General features: G+C 50.9%; 1 protein-coding gene across 2 annotated transcripts in view; it reads left to right on the top strand.

Annotated features, from left to right (window-relative positions):
• RP1L1 (RP1 like 1) overlaps positions 1–23,473 on the top strand; it is a 28,341-nt gene extending 4,868 nt beyond the window's left edge. For both annotated transcript variants that reach the window (XM_016160901.2, XM_016160902.2), the window contains exons 3-5: positions 12,426–13,053; positions 15,358–15,499; positions 17,067–23,473. In XM_016160901.2, coding sequence (XP_016016387.2) covers positions 12,426–13,053; positions 15,358–15,499; positions 17,067–22,159 — 5,863 coding nt within the window. In that variant the 3' untranslated portion in view covers positions 22,160–23,473. The remainder of the gene's footprint in view (positions 1–12,425; positions 13,054–15,357; positions 15,500–17,066) is intronic.
• Positions 23,474–25,304: the final 1,831 nt, after the last annotated feature.

Genomic DNA, 25,304 nt, shown 5'->3' with positions numbered 1-25,304 from the left:
GATTACATACTGTATGATTTTCTTATGTATAGTTAAGGATTCTTTAGGCTTCGTGAAGTGTTGCTGAGTTGTGGTTGTAAATTCATTATGTATTTTGAAGAACTGCTCTTTCTCATGTGTGTGGGGGGGATGGGGTGGGGTTATTGTTGCCATGACAATATCTCCACCTGGGTTTTACTCTCCACAGACTCTCCCATCTATCCTGCTGATTTATCTTTGATGATCACCATTTTTGCGACATCATGCCTCTGCTGAGAAGTCCACTGTGGCTTCCAGCTACGGTGGCTGTTTTATATAGCCCTCCTCCCCCAAACCAGGCAGTGCCTTCGCTCCTGAGAGTCAGGTGTTCACTCCATCAAGCAAGGCTCCTCCATTCCCAGAGTTGCCGCAGGCCCCACCCTGCTCTGTCAGTGCACGATTCCAACTGCCAAAGGCCCACTGGGAAGTCTCCATCAAATTCTCTGGTTGCAATGACCAGTCTCTTCTTTTATCTTGGACTTGGACTGAACATCACATGGGTTGGCATGCAATTGATGTCCAACTGTGTCTGAGTATTACTTTAGCTCAGTGGTTTCCAACACTGGCTGAGAATTAGCTGGGGAGCTTTTAAAAGAAACTGAAAACATTTTAAATACTAAAAAATTGTTTGGGACTCAGGCCAAACCAGTTACGAACTGAATTGTGTTCCTGCCCTGAACACCATCTCATCCCATCATATTCATACACTGAAGTCCTAATTTCTGTGCCTCAGAATGTGACTGTATTTGGACATAAGACCTTTAAAGAGGTAACTCAGTTCAATGAGGCACTTAATTAAGGTGGATCCTAACCTAATATGGCCACGTCTGGATAAGAAGAGATTAAGACACAGACACATTACAAGGAAGACCGTGTGAAGGCACAGGGAGAAGACGGCCGTCTACAAGCCAAGGAGAGAGGCCACAGAGGAAATCGCCCTGTGACACCTTGATCTTGGACTTGTGGCCTCCAGAACTATGAGAATACATGACTATTATTGATGCCACCAGTTTGTGGTGTTTGTTATGGCCGTCCAAGCAGGCTAATAACCAGGTGATTCTACCTCACATCCAAGGAGCGGCCCTTCTGCTAGCCATTCTGTCTCCCCTAACTCCCACCTTCCAACTAGATTATACCTCCCTGCGGCTGGGGATAGAGCTGTACCTTTCGATTACCTCCAGATATAGCAGCTATTGAACCATCAGTAACTAAGGGCTTATTATTATGCCTTAGGACATGGACTCCATGCAACTTTCTCCATGGTCCTTTACTCCAGATGCCCCCATCACATTTGGAGATGTTTTAAACTTTTTCTTTTTCACAGTGTTTTTATGCTTATCGTCTTAGCCAGTTTTATGTCATAAACGACTTGTATCATTTTTTGTTTCAGGGATTCCAACCTAAGTTGTCATGCTTAATACTTCATCTTATTTCGGGTAAACACCTGACTCTTCTGACCCTCCTTATGTGACACACTGGCTTGGTCCAAATGTCACTACCATCTACGACTTGCCATTCCCAGTAGGATTTTAAATCTTATCCCGTGATGCTGCCAGCCTCGCCTTGCTCCTTCCTCTCTGGGGCTGTCGTTCTGTTCACTTCTCTCCATTGTGCATGAAGGAAAAACTTGTCAAGGGCTCACTCTCCTTCACACACCTTGTATTTCTCTAAACTGTCATGCCCAGGAGACTCTGCTTTTTAGAAACTGGACTGTGTTTAGAATCCCTGGATTTGGAGTTAGAGGTCATCTTACCGACGGGAAACTGAGGCCCAGGGGTGAAAGCAATTTGCCCACGGCTGTAGAGCGGGCAGTGGCCAGGCCTGCCTTGGCGGCTGCCTGCCTGACGTAGTGGAGGTCTTTCCTCTGACCCACACTGCTGCCCTGTAGATGGGGATTGCTTCTCCTGGGGAGCAGTGTGGGCAAAAAGCGAAAGCAAAACCCTCCATTCTGCGGAATTCATCTTGAAGTTTTCTCTCAATCTGTCCTCTCTAGCTCTCATACTTTATACGCCTTCTCCACCTTCTCCCAGAGCGGCCGTACCTCGCCTTCTGCCTGCTGCCCAGGTTCTTTTCAGCTCCCTATGCAGATAATGATGATTGTGCAAGTAAGTTCCGCAGTGGGGTCTGGACAGAAGTTGTTAGGTGAAAGTGTCAGGTCACCATTCTAAGGGGCTAACTTGGTATGTGCCTCTGCTTTCCCCCACTTCCTCCTACCTGGCATGTGGATGGGTGGCAAAGAGAAGGGCACAGAGCTGGAAGAAAGCAAGACAGGGCTCTGATGCCCAGCTCTCCACTCCCAGCTGGGGGTGCAGCCAAGGAGCACGAGTGGTGGGGGAGACACGGCTGGCTGAGGCACGAGACGCTCCAATAGCAAAGGGCTTCCGTCCAGCCAAGGCCCATGACTGAGCTTTAAATGAAACCTTCTTTTGGACCCTAGTTCCACTCAGGACAGGGCCTCATCAAGGTATGTTTGGAGAAATCAATTGGAGGAGGCTCTGATGTTTGGCTTGCCTGAGCCACTTGAGTGCCATGGGGTGCAGACAGGACCATGCAAGAGCTCAGGGGCTGGCTGTGAAGCTGTGGTAAGCGATCTTAGTGAGCACAGAGGATTCAGACCATTAGTGCCAGAATGAATGGATCCCAGTCAAACCGCAGGGCCCACAGGAGCCATCGTGTGACTATGAGCAAATGAAGAGGGAAGTCAGCAGTTCAGGGTAACAGGGAAAAAATACAGAAAGTGACAGGACCATTAATGGCATTGTGGAGCTTCTGTACCAGCTGGAGAGTGTCTAACTCTAGAGTTCTTTTATGTACGAGATAAATAAACTCCTCCTGGTTTAAGTCATTTTCGTTAGAGGGTCTCTGTTACTTGTAGCCAAAGGTAATTTCTGATAGGGCGATCATCTCGTGGTCACTCCAGCTCTAAAAGTTGGGCTGAGGTCAGCCTCAGTATCTTAGGAAAGCCCTGGCCATTCTTAATTCCCAGTTCTGCCACCTAGGGTCACTCTAAAGAAATCTAGTCCCTTATTCTCTCCAGCATGTCCTCAACTCCTTCCACTGACTTTTTCATCTCCATGCCTTGACTCCACTCTTTTACCTGTAATTACATATTTGTTGGACCAGAGGCCTTGTGAGGTGCTTCCTCAGCTGCTCAAGGCCACGGGCAGCCTGAGGGCGTGTGCCCTGTGTGTGCACTTCACAGACCCTCCCAGCTGCTCTCAGCCCATGGCAATGGTTGGATTTCCACGTTCCGTGGCTGTTTGTATGTTCCCCCCATGCACTAGCTTTCTGCCCTTGGACTCTCCTGCCCCCATTTTAAAATCTTATGCTTTGCTGACTGCACTCCTTCCTCTATTCTTACCGCTGCGTGGTCTTCCAAGCATCATTTATTCAGCAGCGGAAACAGAGCCAGAAGCACGTACTGCCTACAGGGAGCTCAGACATCCCGCCTTACGCATTCCACTTTGCATTTTAAGCCCTGTAAATCCAGGCTATCTCATTAGCCTATTTCCCTATTGATAAGCTATCTAGAGAATATTGTCAAGTGTGTGGTGGAGGTGGGGGGCAGGGGGAGTGGTGGTGGCAGGAAGATACCAGAACGTTTTTTGTTTTTTTTTTTAAACACAGTTTCCAAGGATTTCGCTTCCTATGTCAGTCTTACGGTACTTCCGGTCCTAAGTTTCCTTTCCTGAATTGTCAGAGATGTGTCCTGCCTTTATCACCAGAGAGAAAGGGAACCATCTCTGGGAAAACTTTTCCCGGTAGCTACAGGTCGAACGAGAGAGTTTATGTTCACAAACGCAACCTCTTCTCCTTTTTCCTAAGTCCGTCATCAGCAGGCACCGACCGGCCCAGCGCCCCACGATCCTTCCCGCAGCTTCCTCATCTCCAAGGACTACGCCACGGGTTCTTGTTTTTGTTGTGTAGAACATGTAAAGTTCACTCTCTCGTCAAATTTTTATTATACAATGCAGTGTTATTCACTCTGGTCACCATGTTTTAGATCCTCCGACCCAGATCAAAGGTTCTTAACCTGGGCTTCTCAGATCTCTGGGAGGCTTCTACTGGGGGGGGGGGGGGCGCGGAGGGGGCTTCGGAGGCCTGTGAAATTTTATGCAATATTTTTTGCATATGGGAATATGCTCCTTTTTCCAGATGGGGTGTGGTTCATGGTTTTCATGCCACAATTTTGAAAAGAGAGGGGATTACCTGGAAAACTAAAAACCTAATGTATTTGATATTTTCTTAACAGGTCTTCCAGATTCAAGGGTAATCATGCATAGCACAGTTATGCGTTATCTTTTCTTACAAACTCTTAGCATAACCTCAGTGGCCCTTTGGTTTAGCGCCTTCATTTTGTAATTATAGTAGCTCAGAGAACTGAAGTATCTTGCCCATAGCCACCAGCTAGTTACTGGCAGAACCAAGACAGGTGCATGAGACTGGGGCCCTCCAGAAGCTGCAGGAATGTTCATATGCCAAAGGATGAGGACCCAGGTACAGAGGTTCTGTCTTCTTCCTGTATTATAAATTCTACGAACCACGAGCCCATCTCACCATGCTGAGCCTCATTGTCTGTGCCTCACCAAATGTCCAGCACATAGTGAGCCTCAATGTTTGTGGCTAGATTGCTTTATAGATTGCCTATGAATCAAAAGTCCTCCTCTCATAAGACTACCTTTCATCTTATTCTGTTTATTCTACTCCGGGATCCACCACTCAGAATCTGGAGTCCAGAAAGTGCCTGTTCTGCTGCGTGGGGCCAGCATGCTGTTTCCTGGACCCCCCGTGACAATAGCACCCAGCTTCGGAAAGTCTTTATCCACCAAATCTCCTTTCTTAAAGGACAATTCATCCCACCTCCTCCTTTCTTATTTATCTATTATTTTATTTTACATTTTTTTATGGTGGTAAAAGATACATAACATAAAATTTACCATTTTAAGTGTATAGTTCAGTGTCATTAAGCACACTCATAGTGCTATGCGACGATCACCACTATTCATCATCAAAACTTTTTTATCTTCCCAAACTGATACTCTGTATCCATTTAAACATTATCTCCTTATTGCTCCTCCCCCCAACCCCTGGCACCCACCATTCTACTTTCTATCTCTATGGATTTGACTATTTTAGGTGCCTCATCTGTGTGGATTCATACAATATTTGTCCCTTAGAGTCTTGTCTTATTTCCCTTAGCATAACGTCTTTAAGGTTCATCCATGTCAGAGTGTCAGAATTCCCTTCCTGTCTAAGGCTGAATAGTATTCCGTTGTATGGCCACACCACACGTCGTTTATCCGTTCATTGTCGATGGTCACTTTCGGGTTGCTTCCACCTTTTGGCTATTGTGGATAATGCTGCTTTGAACATGGGTGTACCACTATCTGCTCCAGTCCCTGATTTCGATTCTTCTGAGTGTATACCCAGAGTGAAATTGCTGGACCATATGGTAATTCTATATCTAATTTTTTGAGGAACCACCATGCTATTCTCCACGGACGCTGCATCGTGTTATATTCCCATGAGCAAACTCTCCACATCCTTATCAATACTTGTTTTTTTCTTTCTTTCTCCTTCCTTCCTTCCTTCTTTCTTTCTTTCTGTCTGTCTTTCTTTCTTTCTTTCTTTCTTTCTTTATTTCTTTCTTTCTTTCTTTCTTTCTTTCATTCTTTCTTTCTTTCTTTCTTTCACAATAGCCATCCTAATGGGTTTGAGGTGGAACCTCATGTTTCCCTCCTTTTTCTTGCCAGACACACGTACCCATCCGATTATCATGACCTGACTCTCAGGTCGTAGCACACTCGTTCCCTGATGCTGTCATCACCCAGGTCCATCGAAATCAGACTTGAATAAGTGCTGTGGCTTTATCACAGACATGTGTGCAACCTACGCTTGGCTCTTTGCCGTACTGTAGTCACTAACTTTAATACACACAGTCCCCCCCACCCCACCCCTGACACACACACACGCCATGTTTTAATGTCTCTGAAATCAGGATGCATCTTGCAATTAATACCATGTCTTTGTCTCAGTTCGTCGCCGCGTTTTTCTTTCTTTCTTATTGGCTCATAAAATGATGGTGCATCTTGGCAAATTAGAGTCACTGAACAGCGTTGTTGAAAATAGATCTAGACCTCATGCGGCCCGTGTAGACCTATGTGGCAGTGAAGGGCCTGTGAATGGCAGTTCTTGTGTCTCCTGGACGCTACGTGCTGCAAGCGTTTTCCTCCGGGGACACGTACTATCGGCGTCATCGTCGTTTCTTTCAGCGGTTCAGTGTCATGTTAATCGACCCTTCCAGGTTTCGGCGGTTCCGCGCAGCGCTCTCCCCGCCCCCTTCCTGCTCACCGCCTCATCAGTCGGGCTTTGGCGTCGTTGCCACTTGCAGTTTTTCCTCCGCAAAGCCCGGCCTCCATCCTGCCCGCGGACTTCTCTCACCCTATTTATGTTCTTCCGGAGTCCATCACTCTTGCTGCCTGCTTCCACCTTTAGCCCCTCACCCTGGCCTAGTTCACTTCCAGGACTGGTGACAAAACTGTTTCCTCCCCTGCAGGACCAATTCCTCCGCCACAGCCGTCACCTTTTGGAGCATTTCCTTTGACTTCTATTTTTTTCTCCTTTTGCCCCTTAATCTGTTTTTCTCTGCTTCCCTCCCCCACCCACACACAGCTGGAAGACCTCCTTTGCTTTCTTGCCCTGCTTCCTCTTGAAATCCCCTGGCACCCCTCCCCCATCCTTTGCTGCCCAAAACTAATCCCACAATTCCTCTGATTAGTTGGTGCTATGGATTCTGGGGCTTCCTGGAACCCATTTAGTGCTAGGTGATTTCCCCCTCAGTCTCCATGCTCACCAAGGCCACCCACCACAGCCTGATGGCCAGCCTCTGAGCTCCTGCATGGTCCTGTCCACACCCCATGGCACCCAGGTGGCTCAGGAAGGTTGAACATCAGAGGCTCCTCCAATCTGCTCTGCCCAACATACCTCGATGAGGCCCTGTCCTAAGTGGGCGTGGGGTGAGGGGAGCTCTCCTTCAAGCTTAGCCATGGGCCTTGGCTGGACCAGAGCCCCCAGCTGTGGGAGCGCCTCACCTTATCTAGCTTTCCCCCCCCACCAGTGCTCCCTCGCTGGGACCCGGGCTGGGAGTGGGAAGTGGGAAGCTGGGAACCAGACCCAACTTGCTGCCCTCCAGCTCTGCACCCTTCTCTATGCCCTTCCTCCCCAACAATTCCTTACGCCCAGAGGGTCAGGCTTCTCCCTTCCTTCATGGCCTTCTCTTGCTGTCCTCGTCCCCGTGAGTGTCGGTAGGGGAAGAGTGTCCTCCTCTACGGTGAAGTGGGGGTTTGTAATCATATGGCAAAGAGGACTAAATGGACTCAGGGCGTCCTCTCTGTCTTGTTAAAGAGATTGGGTCCTTTCCCAGTCCTGCTTAGGGAGAGGAACCTCAAATTTTTGAAAGGAGGAAAGCAGTGAGGGAAAAAAACAGTATATACAGCTCTGTGTATAAACTGACCCTCAATCTTTGCTTCACATCTGAGGACCCGTGTTAGAGTCTCATCCTCTCCTGCCTTCGCTGGCATGTAGGAATGAAACAGTTGTCTCCTCTGCGGGACAAAGTGGGAGGACCTGGCAGGGATCTCAGAGCTGCACCCCTTCCCCACTCTGGAAAAGGCAGGACACTCAGTGATGTTGCTCCCTGGCAGGTCTGTGTCCCTTTGTGTTTCAAACGACAGGAACCTCAACTTAAATCTATTAACCTGAGGAAGAATTATTGGTTCCTATAACCGAAGAATCCAGCTTTCCAGTTTAGGTTCCGGTTTCAGGCCTTACCGCATCTGAGGGCCTCAACCAGGTCACCTGGACTTGGATTCCCATCCTTCGTCGTGGCGCCTTTTCCCGGCCCCGCGGGGCAACCCCTAGCACCGCCAGCTTATCTCGGCCTCGCTACCAGTAGAGCCAATGCCGGCAAGAGGCCACCTGATCCAAGGAAACTGTCTGGGCCCCATGGCGAAGGCAGCAGGACAGGGTGACCAATGTCCTCGTTAGCTGGGGACAGGAGGTGGCGGGGAGGGTTGTGTTTTAACACTTGGCCTTTCAGTGCTAAGACTGGGGCGGTCGCGGGTGCATTGAGATGGTTGGTCTCCTTGACTTGCAATGACACCTGGTTCTTATTTCCCCTCTGTTTCGCCATCCTCTGTTACCTGCCTCCCCTTCTTTATTTACCTGTTCTTGAGTCTAACATAGGAACCCCCTGAGTTTGCTTGCCGGGTGTTAGCCTTGACGACTTCAGTGAAGAAGGACTCTTGGTTCTGTCGTTGAGGTACCTAGGCCGGAGCTGATCTTACTGCGTCTGTGCCGTTTCATCCTTGCAGGGGCATTTATCAGCGCACCAGGTGTGCACTCGGCACGCCTGGTTCTGCAGAGAGGGTGGCCTTTCTCACTGCTCCCTCACCCCTGCCTCCAAAACTGCTCCTCGCTCTGCTCCTCACTCTACTGGGTGAGTAGTGAGTGCCAGCTTGCACCCAGGTCCAGAGCCTGAAACCTGAGAATCATACAGAAACTCATCCTCCCCCACAGCTCTGCCACCCTTAGCCTATTGGTCGGTCACCTAGTCCCTGGTCCCTAAATTTCCTCACTCTTCCAGGCCCCATCCTCCCTCCTGCCACCAGAGGGATCTTCTAAAATGTCAGGATGACATCCATCAAAGGCCCTTCCTGAACGCCCAAGCTTTCTCCCTTTACTGCACTTTTGCACATAACCATGCTCCCCCCTAACCCCCCTCCCTCCGGCCACCATGAAGTGACACCCCGCACTTGTCCGACACCTGTATGGCCCTTCTCTGTCCTGATGCTATGACAGCATTTCTAGCTGATCACAGCATATAGGAAACCTGAGCACATTTTCCTCCCATTCGTCCAACTCATCCTGGCCTGTCAGAGTTGGCACCAAGGCTGTAACTATTTGCTATGCCGGTCCTAGTTTCTTCCTTCTCTGGTTAATCCCTAAATTGTCCTTTAGGTCTCTGCTCAAGAGGCTCCATATCACCTTCTCCAGGAAGTCTTCCCTGAGTTGCCATTCCTCTTAATCTGTTTTCAGTCACACCCTGTGTTTGATATATCTGTATCTATATCTATATCTATATCTCAGAACATTTCTTATGCTGCATTTAGTAACGCGCCTACGTGTCACACTAGAATGTGAAGTTTTTGAAGTTGGTTACTGCATCTCAGTCATCTTTGTTTTTCCAGGACCCAGCATAGAGACTGGTACACAATAGGTGCTCAGGAATCTTTGCTGGGTACACAAACGAGTGAACGAAACAGTGATTGAATGAATGAACAACCTGATTGGGCCAGGCTGTTTTGAAGGTGAAAGTTCATTAAAGTTTCTTTGAAAAAGGAAATTGGTTTGCTTCTCCCTTCCTCATGGCTGCAAGAGGCATCACGGTTCTCAGTGACTCACCATGAGGATGAAGTTGAACCTGTTTGTTTCCACTGACGAGGCTGGAGAGCAAGCAGTCGCCTCATCTTCCTGCGAGGATCGGGGTGATGTTTGTAGTCTTATATGTTCTCACTTTTCACAGTCCATGAGCCTAAGCCACCCTGGCTCCTTTGGCTCATTCTCTTGGGTCCTAATTTTTTTCTAACTTGTCTGTGTGTGTATGCATGTGTGTGTGTACGCATGTATGCGAGCCACTTGAGGTTAATGCAGAATCTTGTCGATTATATGAGTGAATGTGAAAGGATGATCAATAACTTCCCTGAATTTCTCTTGGGCCGTGTGCTTGGTCCCTGGCTGGGAGCAAGGCTTCGTGCTGGACCCCAGATGCTGTCAGCCTGAGTTTGGGTACTTAGGAGCCCTTGGGCCACATTTTCCTTTTTTTTTAAATTTTTTTTTTTATTTAAAAAACCCAGTCGGAAATTGAGAATTCAAGTTCAGAAAGATGTTGTTTTCTAGAAGAATGACAAAGGCTGCTTGAGTGTATGTTGCGATGTTGTGCTTTGGCCTTGGCCCTCAGGGAGCCCGGGAGTGGTCTTTGCCTTCGCTCAGGCCAGTTTCCTGCTTTTCCCTTGAATGGTCACTACAGAGCTGCTGTCCGGGAGGGCGCTAGAGAGGCCTTCTCTGGCCAGGAATGGGCTGCAGGGAGCAGAAGCCCTTTGAGGCGGAGGGGTTTCTGGGGGACGGGGGTGATGCTGGGAGACACAGTGACACTGGGGGGCATCGTGACACCGGAGGGCACAGTGGCACTAGAGGACATGGTAAATTCGGGGGATGTGGTTATGCTGGGGGAACATGGTGCTGCTTGGGGATGTGGTGATTATGGGACATGGGGACACTTGGGGACACAGCGATATTTTAGGACATAGTGATGCTGGGGAACATGGCGACATTGGAAGATGCGGTGACCATTCTTTCCCCTCCCGGTCCCTCAGTGAGGGCCAAGAAGAAGGCTCATTGTCACGAGGGAAAACGAAAGTCGAGTGGGAAGAGTAGTCGGTCCTTCGGGAAGGCAGGGGGAGGCCGCGGGAGCAACAGGGCAGGCGGCTGCAGGGCTGCAGCGGGAAGTCTGAAAAAGCAGCTTAAACGGATTAGTTGGGAGGGAGGAGGCTGAAGACGCTAATTATAAAGTTGGTCCAGGGATGAGAGAGGATTATCAGACCTCTGTGCAGCAGGAGTTTAAAAATGAGGGAAAAGTCCTTTCCTCTAAGATGAATGGGGTAAAAAGAGGGCAAAGGTAAGGAAAGGAGATATGGGCACTGAAGGAACCGTCAGCCGGGATCATGGCTGGAGCAGGGGAGGCCACAGTTACCTGCGTGCTGCACCATGTGGAAGCAGGGATGGCTTCCCACCTGACCATTATTGCTCAAGGTTAGTGACAGGCCTGGACTCTAGTACGAAGCTCTGTGAGATAGTGGCCTTCTTAATCAGTGTGGACTTCCTGGGCTCCTGCTGTGTGCCAACCACGGGGCCGGGTGCCCCAGGGAGCACAGGTTCTGCCTCCCAGGCCTTGGGGTAATTGGTCAAGAAGGATACAGTCCCGGGATATGGGAAGTATTGGGGGAGCCATGCTGAAAATTAGGGTTGCCCCAAACTGGAGGGCTGTGGAAGGCTCTGCAGAGGAGGGAAGCCAACATGGGTTGCAGAAGGATGGGGGTCTCCAGGCGGGATGAGCTCCCACGTGAGGCAGCCTGATTGGAGTGGAGAATTCCTGCAGGAGAGGACAGGAGCCGAGGCTCAGTGGGCAGACAGGAACAAGCTGGAGAGGCCTCGGACCGTGGGGTAAACAAACGGTCTGGGCTTTTTCTGCAGACACTGAGAATCACTTGACGGGCTTGGAGCACAGGAAATGTAAGGGTGGAGACTGGGTTTCAGGACAACTTGGCCGGCAGGTGCACAGAACAGAGCATGGCGAGGTGACCTGGATGGGAAGAGTCTGCAGCAGGCTTCGGCAAGAGTCCTGGGTGAGGCAGTGGGGCTCACTGCAGTGGGAATAGAAATGAACAGTTGGACGCATGGCCTTGACCCAACTGCAGCTGACCCGAGGCCCCAGTCTACCATGTCAACGGCAGCAGGCTGGGGTACTCACCCATAGGGCTCACCACACATCTTCCAAAGACTTTGGAGGGAAGTGAGAGGCAGCATTCTTTTCATATAAAAGCAAATATCACCATATGATGGAGAAGACACACATCACAGCATCAAGAGGTGGCATCCTCCTCGGGTTACAAGTCTCCTTGTCAGCACTCAGGGCTCTGCGGGGTCTGGGGCTGAGGGATTCTGCTCCCTTCCTCTCACCTGGCAGTGGAGGACGTGAGTCCTGAGAGCAGGGCATCCCCCAGGGCCACACGTGAGACTCTGCACTGAGAGTGGGCAGGGCGCCCAGGCCTCCTGACTGCTTGCTCTGCGTTCTTACGTCTGCACTATAAGGTCTGCCTGCCCTTTATTTACCCACCTCTTTAGGAGATAAACCCTAAGGTATCCAAGGGCGTTCAAAGTGGTAGAAGAGTGTTAAGAGGAACAGCAAGAGGAAGGAAAGGAATCAAGAGGTACCGGTGCTTGCTCTGTGCCAGGTGCTCTACATGCGTAAATTCATTTACTCACTATAACCACTCTGCGGAGTGAATACGGCTGTGTTTTACAGGTGGGGTCCACCAAACAGAGCACGCATCATTCACTTCCGGGGTCACACAAGGAGTAAGTGTGGGGTGGGGAGGAATTTGAACTAAGATTTGTCCGATGCCAAACCTTTGGCCTTCTTTCTATTCCATCAAAAGAGATTAACTTGCCTCTGCAGAGCGAGCAGAGGAGATTTAAGGTGGGCGGGAAGCGCCTCTATCACCAAGGGGAGAGAGGAAACTCAAACTCTCCCAGCTGCTCTCTGACTCTCTTCCTTTGACCCGTTTCAGCTGCCTGGGCCTCCAAGCCATGAACAGCACCCCGAAGGATGCCCAGCCCCCCACCTACCGCGAGTGCCTCCTGCCTTCCGTGGCCCGGACCCCCTCTGTCACCCAGGTCACCCCGGCCAAGAAGATAACTTTCCTTAAGCGAGGGGATCCCCAGTTTGCCGGGGTTCGCCTGCCTGTCCACCAGCGCACCTTCAAGAGCTTCAGCGCGCTGATGGACGAGCTGTCACAGCGCGTGCCTCTCTCCTTCGGGGTGCGCTCTGTCACCACGCCTCGGGGCCTGCATGGCCTCAGTGCCCTGGAGCAGCTGGAGGATGGCGGTTGCTACCTCTGCTCCGATAAGAAACCCCCCAAGACGTCCAGTGGGCCAGGCCTGCCACAGGGGAGGAGCCCCTCTGCTCAGCAGTCGCGGGATGTGGAAGGCCAGGGCGAGGCGCCAGGAACATCCGCTTCGCGGAGGGGCCCTAAAGCCCCGAGGAGGATAATGCTGGTTAAGAATGGGGAACCTGGATCCCAGCAGACAGTGACTCTCAGTCATAGAAACACAAGGAGCCTGACGGCCTTTCTCAGCAAAGCCTCCGACCTTCTGCACTTTCCTGTGAAGCGTGTGTACACAGCCAGTGGGGAAAAGGTAGGCTGTCAGGGGTGATATTTCCTTTATAAAGTTCTCTGGACCTCAGGTCAAAATATTTAAGTGGAATGAAGTGATTATCCTTAAAAGGAGGCACTGACTGCCCTGCTTCTAACTAAAGGTGGGTGGAGGGGAGATGTTCATTCAGTCACCAAATAAGCAATCGTTATTCATATCTTTAGCTACCATTTAGCGAGCTTTTCAGTGCCAGACTCTGTGCCTTGCACACACATTCATTATTTTCTTATCCAACCCTCCTATTATCCAGTCTCACCTATTAGTGTGAGAGGCCAGGACAGGAAACAGAATCTACTTGAAGAACCTTACGGAGAAAGTGATTTAATACAGGGCATTGGGGGGCTTCGGAATCTTCGGGCATTTGGAAGAATGAACTCTGGGTCTTCAGGAATGCTTTTAGCATTCTGCAGGAAGCTGCTACCTCTGCTTGAAGCTACTGTGGTTATTGAGTTTCAGGTACTTCTCTGGAGTGGCATCCACGCTTATAAAGCTGGAGTCGGGAAACCGCCACATTTGCATCTTGACACGCAGGAACGCTCCAGCACCAGCTTCTGGCCATTGCAGCCTGAGCTGCTGTCGCCTCCTGAAATGTGTTTAGAGCTTTCTAAGCTCTGCAGCACTGGAAAGCACACCAGAAAAACAGCGAAGCAGACGTCGACTAATGTAGGGCATGGCATCCACCGCACAAACTCATGAGGCAGTTAATACTACTATACCATTTGTAGATATAAAAAAACAAAATTGAGGCACAGGGATTAATTAACCTGCTCATTGCTGTGTGGCTGGCAAATGATAGGGCGAGCCTTAATGATTTCAGAGTCTTAACGTAAGAATGCTTCTAAATTATGGTGCAGTTGCTATATGAAGATTTTTACAGTCAAATAAGATTAAGTCCCGACCTTCAATTGGCTACAGTTTAGTAGGTATGGTGAGGGAGAGAAAGTAGGAACAAAATTAATTAATTGGAGAAAAAAAATGGCATATTTTTACATAGATTGACCTCAGAACTATTAGAGTTGCTGTAAACAAAGTGACCTCATTGTCCACAGTACAGGCTGTGTCATGATTATCAATTTGCAGTCCTCGATTGGATGGACACTCTTGATACTGCTGTTTTTGTTTTTTATTATTTGTTTGTTTTGGTTCTGTTTTTGTTTTCATGAATCCTGGACCTCTACCTTTTTTCTAAAATAGGAGCATCATTTAGCCCTCAATTCTATTTTCTTCCTTGGAAAATCTGATTTCCTAGAAGCATGGCTACATCTATAAATTGATAGACATGGATCATTTTTACATTTTTACGATGAACCGCAGATATAAACCAAAAAAGAAATGCACCTAGTAGTTTGAAACAAGCTCCTAATTAACAGGGTTGAAAGATCTGACGTACAGCGATCTTAATGTCATTTGGGAGGAGAAGATACAAGAGTTCTCTTTTTTCTTTCATTTTCTTGTTCATAAGCACACCCTTTTAATCTGGGAAAATAAAAAGAACACACCGCTAATTGCAATGTAATATTATACATAGTGGAAACCCTCAGATATGTAGGGCCCCAGTCCAGGTGAGAATTTTCTAAAAGCAAGGTTCTGTCTCCCGGAGTGTGGTCCAGCACTGACTTTGCCTGCTCAGCTCCCTGCTCGGGATGTTCTGCAGGTGGGCGTCAGGGCGGGTAGAGAGAGCATGGCGCCAGCATCTGGGCAGGAGCTTAGGGAGCCTTTGAAACAGCCTGGGAGGGAGGGGCTGGCTACCCGTGGAGGAAACAGTGCCTTGCCCTTGTCTGCTCCACTAGGGGCAAAAGCAGAGGTGATGGGCTCAGGTTATGCTGGAAAACACAGTTCAAACCCAAGAGATGACACCGCCTGGGGAAAAGGTGAGACAGTGTCTCCCATCTCCACGGGGAAGCTGGAGGACTTTCTGCTCTGGTTGTTTTTAAAAAACGCCTGTTCTGGAGAGTGCAAGCGTGGGTTGGAAAGCAGGCCAAAGGCTTCACGAAGCCTTTTCTAGCTGAGGAATCCAGAATAACCTTTAAACCACAGGCCTCGCACCAGGTGGAGGGAGGGTGCAGGTAGAGAAGCAGACCATGGCGACAGGTCCTGTCTCCAGCTGGTTCTAGAGGTGTTATGGCAACTGGATGGGATCCTTCCTTTGGATCAGAAATCTGAGGCGAGATGTACAAATATCAGGAAAGGGCCAGAGTGAGTGGTTTCTTCTTCGGCTCGTGTCTCCCCGAGCAGAAGGGGGTTCTTGCAGAGCGTGCCTCCTGACTCCACAGTCTCCTTCCTCAGGTAGACTCCCTGAAGGCTCTGCTGCGAAGCCCCTCAGTGCTGGTATGTGCTGGTCACGAGCCCTTCAGACCTCCGGCGGTGGAAGGTGCCAGAAGAAAAGGGACTGAAACTTTACCGGGGCAGACATCAAGGAACAAAAACGGTGAGCTGGCTTTGGAGTTTCCCCAATGCTATTTGCCCGGATAGTGGTTCAGGAAGGCTGAGCAGATATCCTTTCTAGATAGTTTAGGGAACCTGCCTTTGGCCCTAATTCTTGGTCGTTCACTTGTTTTGGGGGCTCTCTTGCTTCTTCCTCTCTCTTCCCATTACCATCAACCTTAACTGGGTTGAACATTTGACTGGAATATGAGAGAGGGAAGTCTGGTATTCAGAGAGAACAAGGCTGAGGTGATCTTGAACTCTAAGTTTCTGGGACCTAAAATAAACTTTATTAAAAACCATGACGGCCGTGAGATTACGGAGGCAATCAACCACAGGCATGTGACATTTGCATCTGTCAAGAGTCATGACTCTCTCAGGCAACAGTGAGGGCGCCAAATGGACTAAAACTAATAATAAGCATCCATCATTGATCTATACATCCCACCATACATCCAGCCAAAAAGCCTACTAAGTATCAGTCTAGCTTTTGTTATTTAAGAAACATTATTTTAAAAGCACAATTAAAAATCGTAGAATAAAAGTTTAAGCAAAATTATTGGAATGGCAATGGGCAAATTGTGATGAGTAAACAAAATAACACCCTTTGTGAACAGCCATTAAGAAATGACAGTAATGGCGTCAGCAACATGCCAGGTGCTGGCGGTACGAAGACCCATCAGCCGCGCACCCCCTCTGGAGGAACGCCAGTCTCATTTTGTGCTCACGAAAGAGCAGAGCTTGATCAAACCTTCCCCTGCTCATATGGACTCAAGGGGGTCTGTTCTGTTGCTGGCCATAGGCTTACCATCCACTGGCCCCCTTCCTCTTGAAGCATTAGCTCCGGAGATGTAATGAGAAAGTACTAGGGGCTTCGTTCTTTCTTGAGGTCATTTTTTTTCTATCCCCAGTGGCTCCTTCTTCACTTTTTCATGGCTGGGGTGCAGGCATGACTATTAGGACCTGCAATTGTGTGTCCAGGTCCTTCCTTGCAATCATTTATCAACACCAAAGTTTGATGAGTGTTAGGATGATAAACCACCACTAATAACTGCAAAGCATTTTACTGTTTATAATCAGGTACATATGTAGCAGCTTATTGATTTTGCTTCCTGTGCCGGGAGTGGGCATGAGTAGGACTAGGAGTTAGCACTGGGCTTGGCCGCTCTGCCCTCCACCTCTGCTGTCTATCGAGCACCTACTTTGTGCCGGCAACTTTGCAGGAAGTGCTACATGCCTTGCCCGGCATTGTCAAAACACACTGTCAAATAGATACCTTCATTTTTGTTTTACAGCTCAGAAAAAGGGGCTCTGCCAAAAGCTACACAGCTAGGAAGTGGCGGGCTTGAGATCGAATTCAGATTTCAAGTTCATCTCGCTTTGCTATGCTGGTTCACAAACGGCAAACCCTGGATATTCTTTCTGGAACGGTTTCGGCCCTTACTGTGTGATTGTGGAGGAGGCAGGGGTGTTTGGGTGGTGAAAGCCTCGTGACCAGCCTTTAGGCTCCTGCCCTGCAGCCCCTCCCAGTAGCTCACTCTCTTTTCCTCTTACTCTTCACTGCGTGCCAGGGAGCTGGGGGCCAAAGGCCAAGCAAAGCGTGATCCACTCGAGGCCCAGGTCGGGCAGCAGGCCACGGCGGTTTTCCTTGCTGTCGGAGAAGTCTGGTCTCAGCGAACCCCTGGGGTCCCTGTCGCATACCTGGATGGGCCCTGCTCCCCACTCTCAGGACATGCCTGCCCAGCTCGGCTCACTGGGGGCTGGTGACGATGTTGAGAAGAAGGTCCACATGAATGAGGACGGCAGCCTGTCTGTGGAGATGAAAGTTCGCTTCCAGCTTCTGGGGGATGACATGCTCCTGTGGTCCAGGAGGGTCGGGGGGCCGGGCACCCTCCCGGCAGCCAGTGGGGAGGACCCCGTTCTGGGCGAGGTGGACCCCCTCCACGGTGTGTTGGAGGGCCACCCTGGCAACTCCTCAGAGCCTGGGGAAGCAGGGTGCAAGGAAACCTTCGAACGAGGCCGGTGGCAGCCAGGGTCCAGATATGAGATCTGGACGAACCCCCTGTACACCGGCCTGGGAGAGGGGACGGCCTCTCAGAGGAGGGCTGGGCGGACCCGGCACTCCCACTCCAGGGGTCTCTGGAGCCAAGGGGTTTCTGGTGGGAAAAGAAGCATCGAGGACAGTGCCAGCATCGCCTCTAGTGACAGCCCCCCTGAAGGCTCTGAGCCCAGCTCCTCCCGCTGCTCCAGGTCCCAGGAGGGCAGTGTGGGCAGCTGTGGCCTACGTCTAGCCCCCAGAGCTGACTTCCAGAAAAGAGCAGGGTGGGAGGCTGGTGGCACGGCCCAGGCCGGTGAGGGCCCAGGTCCCGAGGGAGCAGGGCCAGGCAGCAGGGAGCACCGCTGCCTGCAACCCAGGACCCACGGCGTGGCACGTGCTCTTTCTGACTCCTCAGTGAGTACTGGGCCTCACGAGGCATCCAGTGAAAGGGGTGAGCAGCACCGGGGCCACCTGAGCAAGACAAGGACTGTGACTTCCCTATGGAGGGCCACTGAGGGGGGAGGACCCAGTTCTCCCACCCTGAGTGCCTCATCTTTGAGGAGCAAGGATCCACAGGGGGAGGAAAGTGGACAAGGCACCAAACACCCCCAGGACAGGGGTGGATCTGGGACCAGGTTGCCCCAGGCTGCAGGACATCATGGCTCTGGGGACACTGCAGGAGGCTGCTCCCCACCTTCTGCCTGTGCCTCAGCCGTGGGTGGGAGAAGAAAGCAGGGGAGCAGAGCCAGTGCCGTCTCCTCCCCCAGCGTTTCTGGCCTTGGCCGAGGGGCCCAGAGAGGCTGCCCAAGACAGCACCACAACCGAAAAAACGCCCACCGCCCGCTCCACTCACCTGTGTCCAGGCGGAGGCCCGGGCCTCCCAGCCTAAGCAGGGCTCACCCAGTAGCACGCTCCCCTGCCCCCAGAAACCGGGCCTCGCGGGGCGCAGGGCCGCCCTCCTCCGCCTCCCTCCATTCCCAGGATGCGAGAGGGGTCAGCAGTGCCCCCTTTACACCTGTGAGCGATTCAGACTGTGCTTCCCATTTCTACCCCCCGTATTCGCCCTCTGCTGAGACAGAAGGGGACCCTGAGTTCAGGGCACACTCAATGACTCTCACACCTTCCAGCCTTTTCAGGTCTCAAGCTGATGGCCTGGGCGAAAAGGCATGGGGCGATGCCCCCAAGCCTCCCTGGTCCTTGGTTCTGCCAGATGGACAGGACAAGGGCGAGAAGCCAGAGTTCCCCCAAGGGTGCCGCTGCTCCCAAACGGGCACATCCTCTGTCCCCGGGACGCCTGGGGGTGAGACTCGGGCCCTGCAGCTTCCCCAGCCTCAGGGCAGCCAAGAGCCGCTCTCTGAGGCCTGCTCGGTGTGTAGCAGGTACTGTCCCTGTCCTCCCAGGGCACAGCCCTCCGTCAAGAAGCAGCCTTCAGGCAGCAGCAGCCACAGCGGTGGGGACCACAGTGCTGATCGGGGGCCAGGAGGGGCCAAGCCAGGGGAGGAAAAGCTGGATTTGCAGCACCCACGGCCTCCTGGCTCTCGGTCAAGGGCCAGAGGGGAGGCGCTCAGAGCCCCGAGAAGGGGCAGCCCCGGCCTGGGTCCCAGGCCCAGCAGAGTGTTCCAGGGGCAGGCCACTGGTGCAGAGGAAGGCTCGCAGGAGCAAGCGGACGGTGGCCGCGTGTCACCAGGTGCTCTTCCCCGCGCCTCACCGGAAGCTGTGGTCCGCGAATGGCTGAACAACATCCCAGAGCAGCCTGTGCCCATGGACTATGAGATGGTGGATGACAGCACGGAGGTGGCTGGGGATGGCCAGGAAAGCCCCACGGAGGATCCTGTTGAGCAACATTCCTCGGAAGGCCTGGGGGAGCCAAGTCAGCCCAGAGGACCATCCCCGGAAGGGACAGCCAATGAGGAAGCAGAACCAGACGGAGCCCTCCCGGTGACGGGTGATGCCGGCCCCCAGTCAGCAGAGAGTCCTCCTCACGGCAGGATTTCAGAAGCCCCCAAGGAGGCTGGAGCAGGCGGAGGATCTGCTGGGGACGGTGGCCCGGGCCAGTGCGTACTTCCCCACAGGGTCTCCGCCTCCATACAGATCATGAAGGCGCTGATGGGCTCTAAGCAGGGCCGGCCCAGCAGCCTGCCCGAAGTGTCCAGCGCGGTGGGCCGGAGGCTCAGCCACTCCGCCCAGGCCCTCATCACCTGTCTCGCCAGGCTTCGCTTCTTCGATGAAGACCGTGGGTCTCCAACCCACAAAGCGAGGTTCACAGACTCTCCTCGGTACCAGGAGCTCCTGAGCACCTTCCAGACCCTGTGGCCGGGGTGTGGCCTCAGGCGAGGTGAGCTGGACTCCCACCTCTGGGAGCTCGGTGGGTGCCAGGCTCTGTCATGCCTCAGGTCCCACGCTGTGACCGAGGACTTCACGCCAACGTCCTCATCCGGCGTGGATGTAGGCAGCGGCTCTGGGGGCTCGGGGGACGGCAGCGGACCCTGTGCGGTGGACTGCACGCCGGTCTCTGAGAGGACAGAGCTGCCCTTGAAGATCCCCTACCAGAGGCCGGATTCCAGAACCTCAGAGAACCCGGTGGGTCTGGAAAACCAACAGCCGAGCGGTTCCACAGCCTCCTCAAGCTCCCGAGCTCCGGCTTGTGCCACCGGGAAGGAGGGGGCAGAAGGACACAGCGTGGAGCAGACGTTAGACAGCGACCTGGACCGAGCAGCGGAAAACACGGTGCAAGAAGTGGGGGTGCAGCTAGAGAAAACGAGAGAAGAAAAAGAAAGGGCAGAACTGCAGGGAGACGGCGTCGGTGGGTTTCCAGAAGAGGGGCAAGCCGTGGGGCAAGAACCGTCTGGGGCTGGCCGTCAGGATGCGGAGGGCGCACGGGGAGGTGAGCGCGTGCAGGAAGAGGAGGCAGGCAGAGACCCTGGAGAGGGAAAGGACCCGACGGAGACCGCTGGGAACCTCACTGAGAGAGATTTAAATGCCAGTGGCAGGCAAAGTGATCCCAACACTGAGTCCAGTTTGGAGAAGCTGCCCACAGCAGCTCGGATGGACCGTGAGCAGACCCAGACCAAGTTCACCCAGGGGGCCGGAGAGAAGGGCCCTTCCATGGCCCACAGGGTGTCCCTGGACCCTGACTCCCTGTGGGTGTCCCGGTTGCTGAGGAAGATGGAGAAGGCCTTCATGGCCCACCTGGCCAGTGCCACAGCTGAGCTCCGAGCCCGCTGGAGCCTGCCGAGCGACGACCTGCTGGACCAGATGGTGGCTGAGCTGCAGCAGGACGTGCGGCAGCGGCTCCACGACAGTACAGAGAAAGAGCTCCAGAAGATCCAGAGCCGGGCCGGAGGGAAGGCGCGGGGGCCGCCCAGGGGGGCCCTCAGGTGGGAGACGTCCCTGCAGACAGAGCAGCGCAGGCGTCGCCTCCAGGGCCTGCGCAACCTCTCGGCCTTCTCAGAGCAGACCTGGGCCCGGGGAAGCCCCTCCCTCTCCCAGGAGGACGTGCCAGCTCTCAGCGAAGCCCCGGAGGCCCCGTTGGGTAGGGAGGCCGAGGGGGAGGAGTTCTGTCCCTGTGAGGCCTGTACAAAGAAGAACGTGATCCCTGCATCCCCGAAGGATACAATGGGCATAGCCTGTACACCCATCAAAGAGGCCTTTGACCTGAAGCAGATTCTGCAGAAGAAGAAAGGCGGATGTGCTCATGAGGAGATTGCAGAGGTGGCCCCTGAGAAGACAGGGATGGAGCTGCTCCATAGGGACCCTTTGGGGACAGGGACTGTCCAGGGGGGTGACGGAGGCCTGGAGGACGAAGATGACGGTAAGGGTAGCCAGACCCTCAGCAGAGGTGAAGATCCAGAAAGCGAGGAGGAGAATGTGGCTACTGAGAAGGTAGAAGGGAGCATGGACCCCTGTGAAGGCTGCTGGCTGGAGGCAGCGGAGTGGGAGGAGCAGGGCGTGAGTGACAAGGAGGAGAACCTGGAGGAAGGCTCCGGGGCTGAGGTCAGTGTGGAGGGCGAAGCCTCCGGAGGAGGTGACAGAAGTCCAGGAGGACAGAATGATGGCCCCGACGCCGTAGAGGCCCAGGAAACCGAAGGAGAGGGACAGCCAGAGTCGAGAGGAGGAGATCAAGGTGAGAAAGAAAGGAAACTACAGGTTGGCCCTAGACAGGGCCAGTCAGGTAATGCTTCTGGATGCAGCAGCCCAGACCAACAAGGGAGGCCCACACCGCCCCCTGCCCCAGGTGGAGATGACCCTGGCCAAAGGTCAGGCCTGAAAACAGCCCCCTCCTCATCTAGAACATCATCTCTGGGAAACTGCTCTCAGCTTTCTCAGAAAGGCTCGGAAGAGGAGCCTTCGAAGGGAGACATGAGGACCGCTGCAGATGAGCCCAAGGGAGTCCCTGGTCCAGAGAGAACATTCATCAGCATGTATCCAGAAGGCTCCACTTCTGAGCAAGAAGGATCCACTTCAGGCTCAAGGACTCCAGAGCGAGGGACAGAAGAAGGTCTGACTCCAGAGCCGGGGGCAGGCCAAGGAAAGGTAATTAAAAGTCTTACTTGGACAGAAACAAGGGTTAAAAACCTCAGCACGAACACAACAGATGGCTTTGGCCAAGATGATTTAGATTTCTAGAGCTCCAGCTGCGAGAAAGTCATGAGTCTGGAGCTCTGTTTTTATCCATATTTTGTGTGGAAACTTGAGCATGGCTCAGCCCTCTGGAGATGTACAAAGAGCTTGGGGAAAGATCAAGGATGTGCCAAGCACATAGCCACACCTCGCTGCCCCTGGGTCCTGAATTCTGGAACTTCAGAGGGCCCGCTGGCCTGTCCTGCATACTGTGTGCAGGAGCTTATCTCAGCTCTGCACTGTTCTCGGAGGTCGGCCCGTCCCCTCCATCTGCCTGCTGCGCCCAAGAGGATGGAGCCGATTGGAAATGTTCCAGGAGAGATTTCGTTTGTGTGTTTGTTTTTTTGCTTGCAAGTGTTTCTCTCATTCTTTTGCCTATTGATCTCCTGTTATTTTTCTCCTTGGCCTCTCTTGGCACTCACCTCATTCGACTTTGAGGTGTTTTTCTCTAGTCTTAAATACATTTGGTGACTCTGCACATGGGAATAAATTCAGGGAGAAGCAGATAATTTCAGGGTCATTGGACAAAGTTCATTCTCAGCTGAACAGTCCAAATATATTTCCTTAATTCACACATTTACATATATATATTTACATACATACATGTAATGGAAAAAAGTCAAAAATGTAAAAAAGCAGGAGAAAGAAAAGTAGTCACCCATGATCCCGTCACTCAGAGATAGCCCGTGTTAGTAATTTAATATTTTGCCTTCTCATCATTTTTCTAACCATTTGGTAGTGTTTTTTTTTTTAACTTAACAGTATAAGAATTTTCCTGATTTATCTCCAAATCATCATAAATCTCTTTTTAATACCTGAATGTTTTTAATACCTGGATAATCCACTATGAGAATATAAAATACTCTACTGAACCATTTCCATCTTGTTGACCATTTCAATGGTTTCCATCGTTTTTTTCTTAAACCCTTTTTCCCCTCCTCTGAACTGCAGACAATTTCCATAGGATAGATTCCCAGACATGGAGTTATTCTGTCGAAGAGTACCCACTTTTTAAAAGACTCTTAATATCCTGCCACCAAATTGTTTTTCTAAAGGTCTATATTCTAATTTACATCACTCAGCCAGAAACCTTCTCATCAGTGTTTGGTTTGGTCATTAAAATGAGAAATCTTTTGTTTATTTTATGGGAAAAAATAGTACCTCATTTTAGTGGGGTATTATTTGGATATATTTGATTGCTAATGAGATTAAATAGTTTTCTAGGTTTTTAAAATAGCTATTTTCATATAAAGTATATATGCATGCCTTTGTCCCTTTTCCAACTGATATTCTAGCTTTATCAAAATAAGTTGATTTATATGTGCCCTTTATGCTATTTTTAAAATATTCTATTTATCATTTTTGAGATTTAAAAAAGATGCCCTTTATCCATCTTCTTCTATAGCAAGCCTTGGCCTGGGTCCAGTCTGGGTAGGGAGCTTCTTGATGGGGCAGAATTTCCTTGACCGATTCTCACCAGCGCTCTGCTCGTAACATGACCAGTTTGTGTATTCGGACTTATTAAAATGGAATTCTGTGGTCAAGAACAGCTATTGGTCACTGGTTGTTTAAATGTTAATACTATAAATAAATAAATAAACAGACAGACAAGTAAATAAATAAATAAGAGATAAATAAATAAATAAAAAGAAAGAGCGAGCAAGCGAATGTTGGGTGTAGGTCGAGGTGTCGATTCACGCCTGCAGTCAGCTGTTCTGCTCTATTTCTCGGTGCTAGAGATCTGTTCATAATAAAATTTGACATGTTTTTAACATTTCTATGAAGGTGATTCTTTGATGTTTATACATTAAAACACATTTGTGTGTGTGCGTGTGTGCGTGTGACATGCACTGGTAGCTTCGCCATAAGCCCCCAGTGGACAGATGCATTGTGAGTTTGGTTTAGATTTGGTGTTATGCAGGGTTGTCCAGACATTGTCACTAATGGTTGACACAGAGTTTCTACCACGCACCCTTTCTGTGATCTAGGTCCTCAGTCATTTATCTCCTAAGAGATAGCCAAATGTCTTTGTTTCATAATCTGCCAAGTCCCGGAAGACAGAGACAGCCATCTCTGGTACCTGCTGACCTGGCACTTATTAAAATGGCATTGCCCACTGGTGGTCGAGAGAATGCAGTGGAGAGAACATGGGCCTTGGTGTTGGATGACCTACGCTCCAGGGCCAGTCATAGCACCTCAGCTTCAACAGCTGTGAAATGGCAGAAGAAATGTTTTCTTCGCTGATTTATTGAGTAGTAGATGACATATGAGATAACATGAAACTTTATTACATGTATGATGGGAAAACACCAATATTTTAATTAGAACTGCTGTGTTTTGATGCCTGTTTTGTGGCAGATACCATCTTAGGCACGAGTGATGCCTTTTAACCTTCCCAGCATGTCTGCAAAATACGCACGTCGACAGCGTGATCTCCATTTCACAGATGAAGTGACCGAGGCAGGGAAGACTGACGTAAAACATGTCCGAGCTCGCACAGCTGGTCAGGCGCAAAGCCAGGCTTTAAACTAGGACATTCCAGCATCTAAAGTCTACGTCCTATTCCACTGTATCATATGTTCTTCATTTCGATTCAGGTCCTGTAAAAAAACAGCTTGGCTAAATGTGATCAACACTTCGTCGAATGAATCTACTAAAAAAAAAGCTAAGACTAAGGGAAGTAAATGAGATGGCATTTTTTGCTCAACTGATTGCATTCTGTCCTTAGTAATGTTCTGCTTATGAACAGATATCGAGAGCTGAAGATAACCTGGTTTTATAAAGCTGAGACTGAAACTAAAAAGTTATCTATTCATGGGATCCTCCTTTTAGTTACAAACTCACCTGCCTTAAACCCTCAAATATTTCTGACCTTTACATATATATCATTAAAGGAAAACTGTGTTTTCTTCTGACTTGGAGATGAAGATGTTCGGGGCGGTCGGTGAAGGCAAGGACGAGCCGCCCCCGCCCCGGCCTTTCCGTGGTAACGGTGTCGCACAGCCAGGCGCAGGCCTCCGAAATTTAGCGCTGCGGGAAAATCTTGGAGTCCATGTCCCCGCGCCTGTCTCCCGACTCAAAATTTGTTTCATTCGTTACTCTGCCCGTTGCCCAAGTGCTGACAGTATCGATAACGATGCAAACGTTTTTA

The sequence above is a fragment of the Rousettus aegyptiacus genome, unplaced genomic scaffold, assembly GCF_014176215.1.
Source record: "Rousettus aegyptiacus isolate mRouAeg1 unplaced genomic scaffold, mRouAeg1.p scaffold_m13_p_16, whole genome shotgun sequence".
Lineage (NCBI taxonomy): Eukaryota > Metazoa > Chordata > Mammalia > Chiroptera > Pteropodidae > Rousettus > Rousettus aegyptiacus.
The sequence above is the reverse complement of the archived record's forward strand: the minus strand, read 5'-3'. Positions and strand labels throughout refer to the sequence as shown.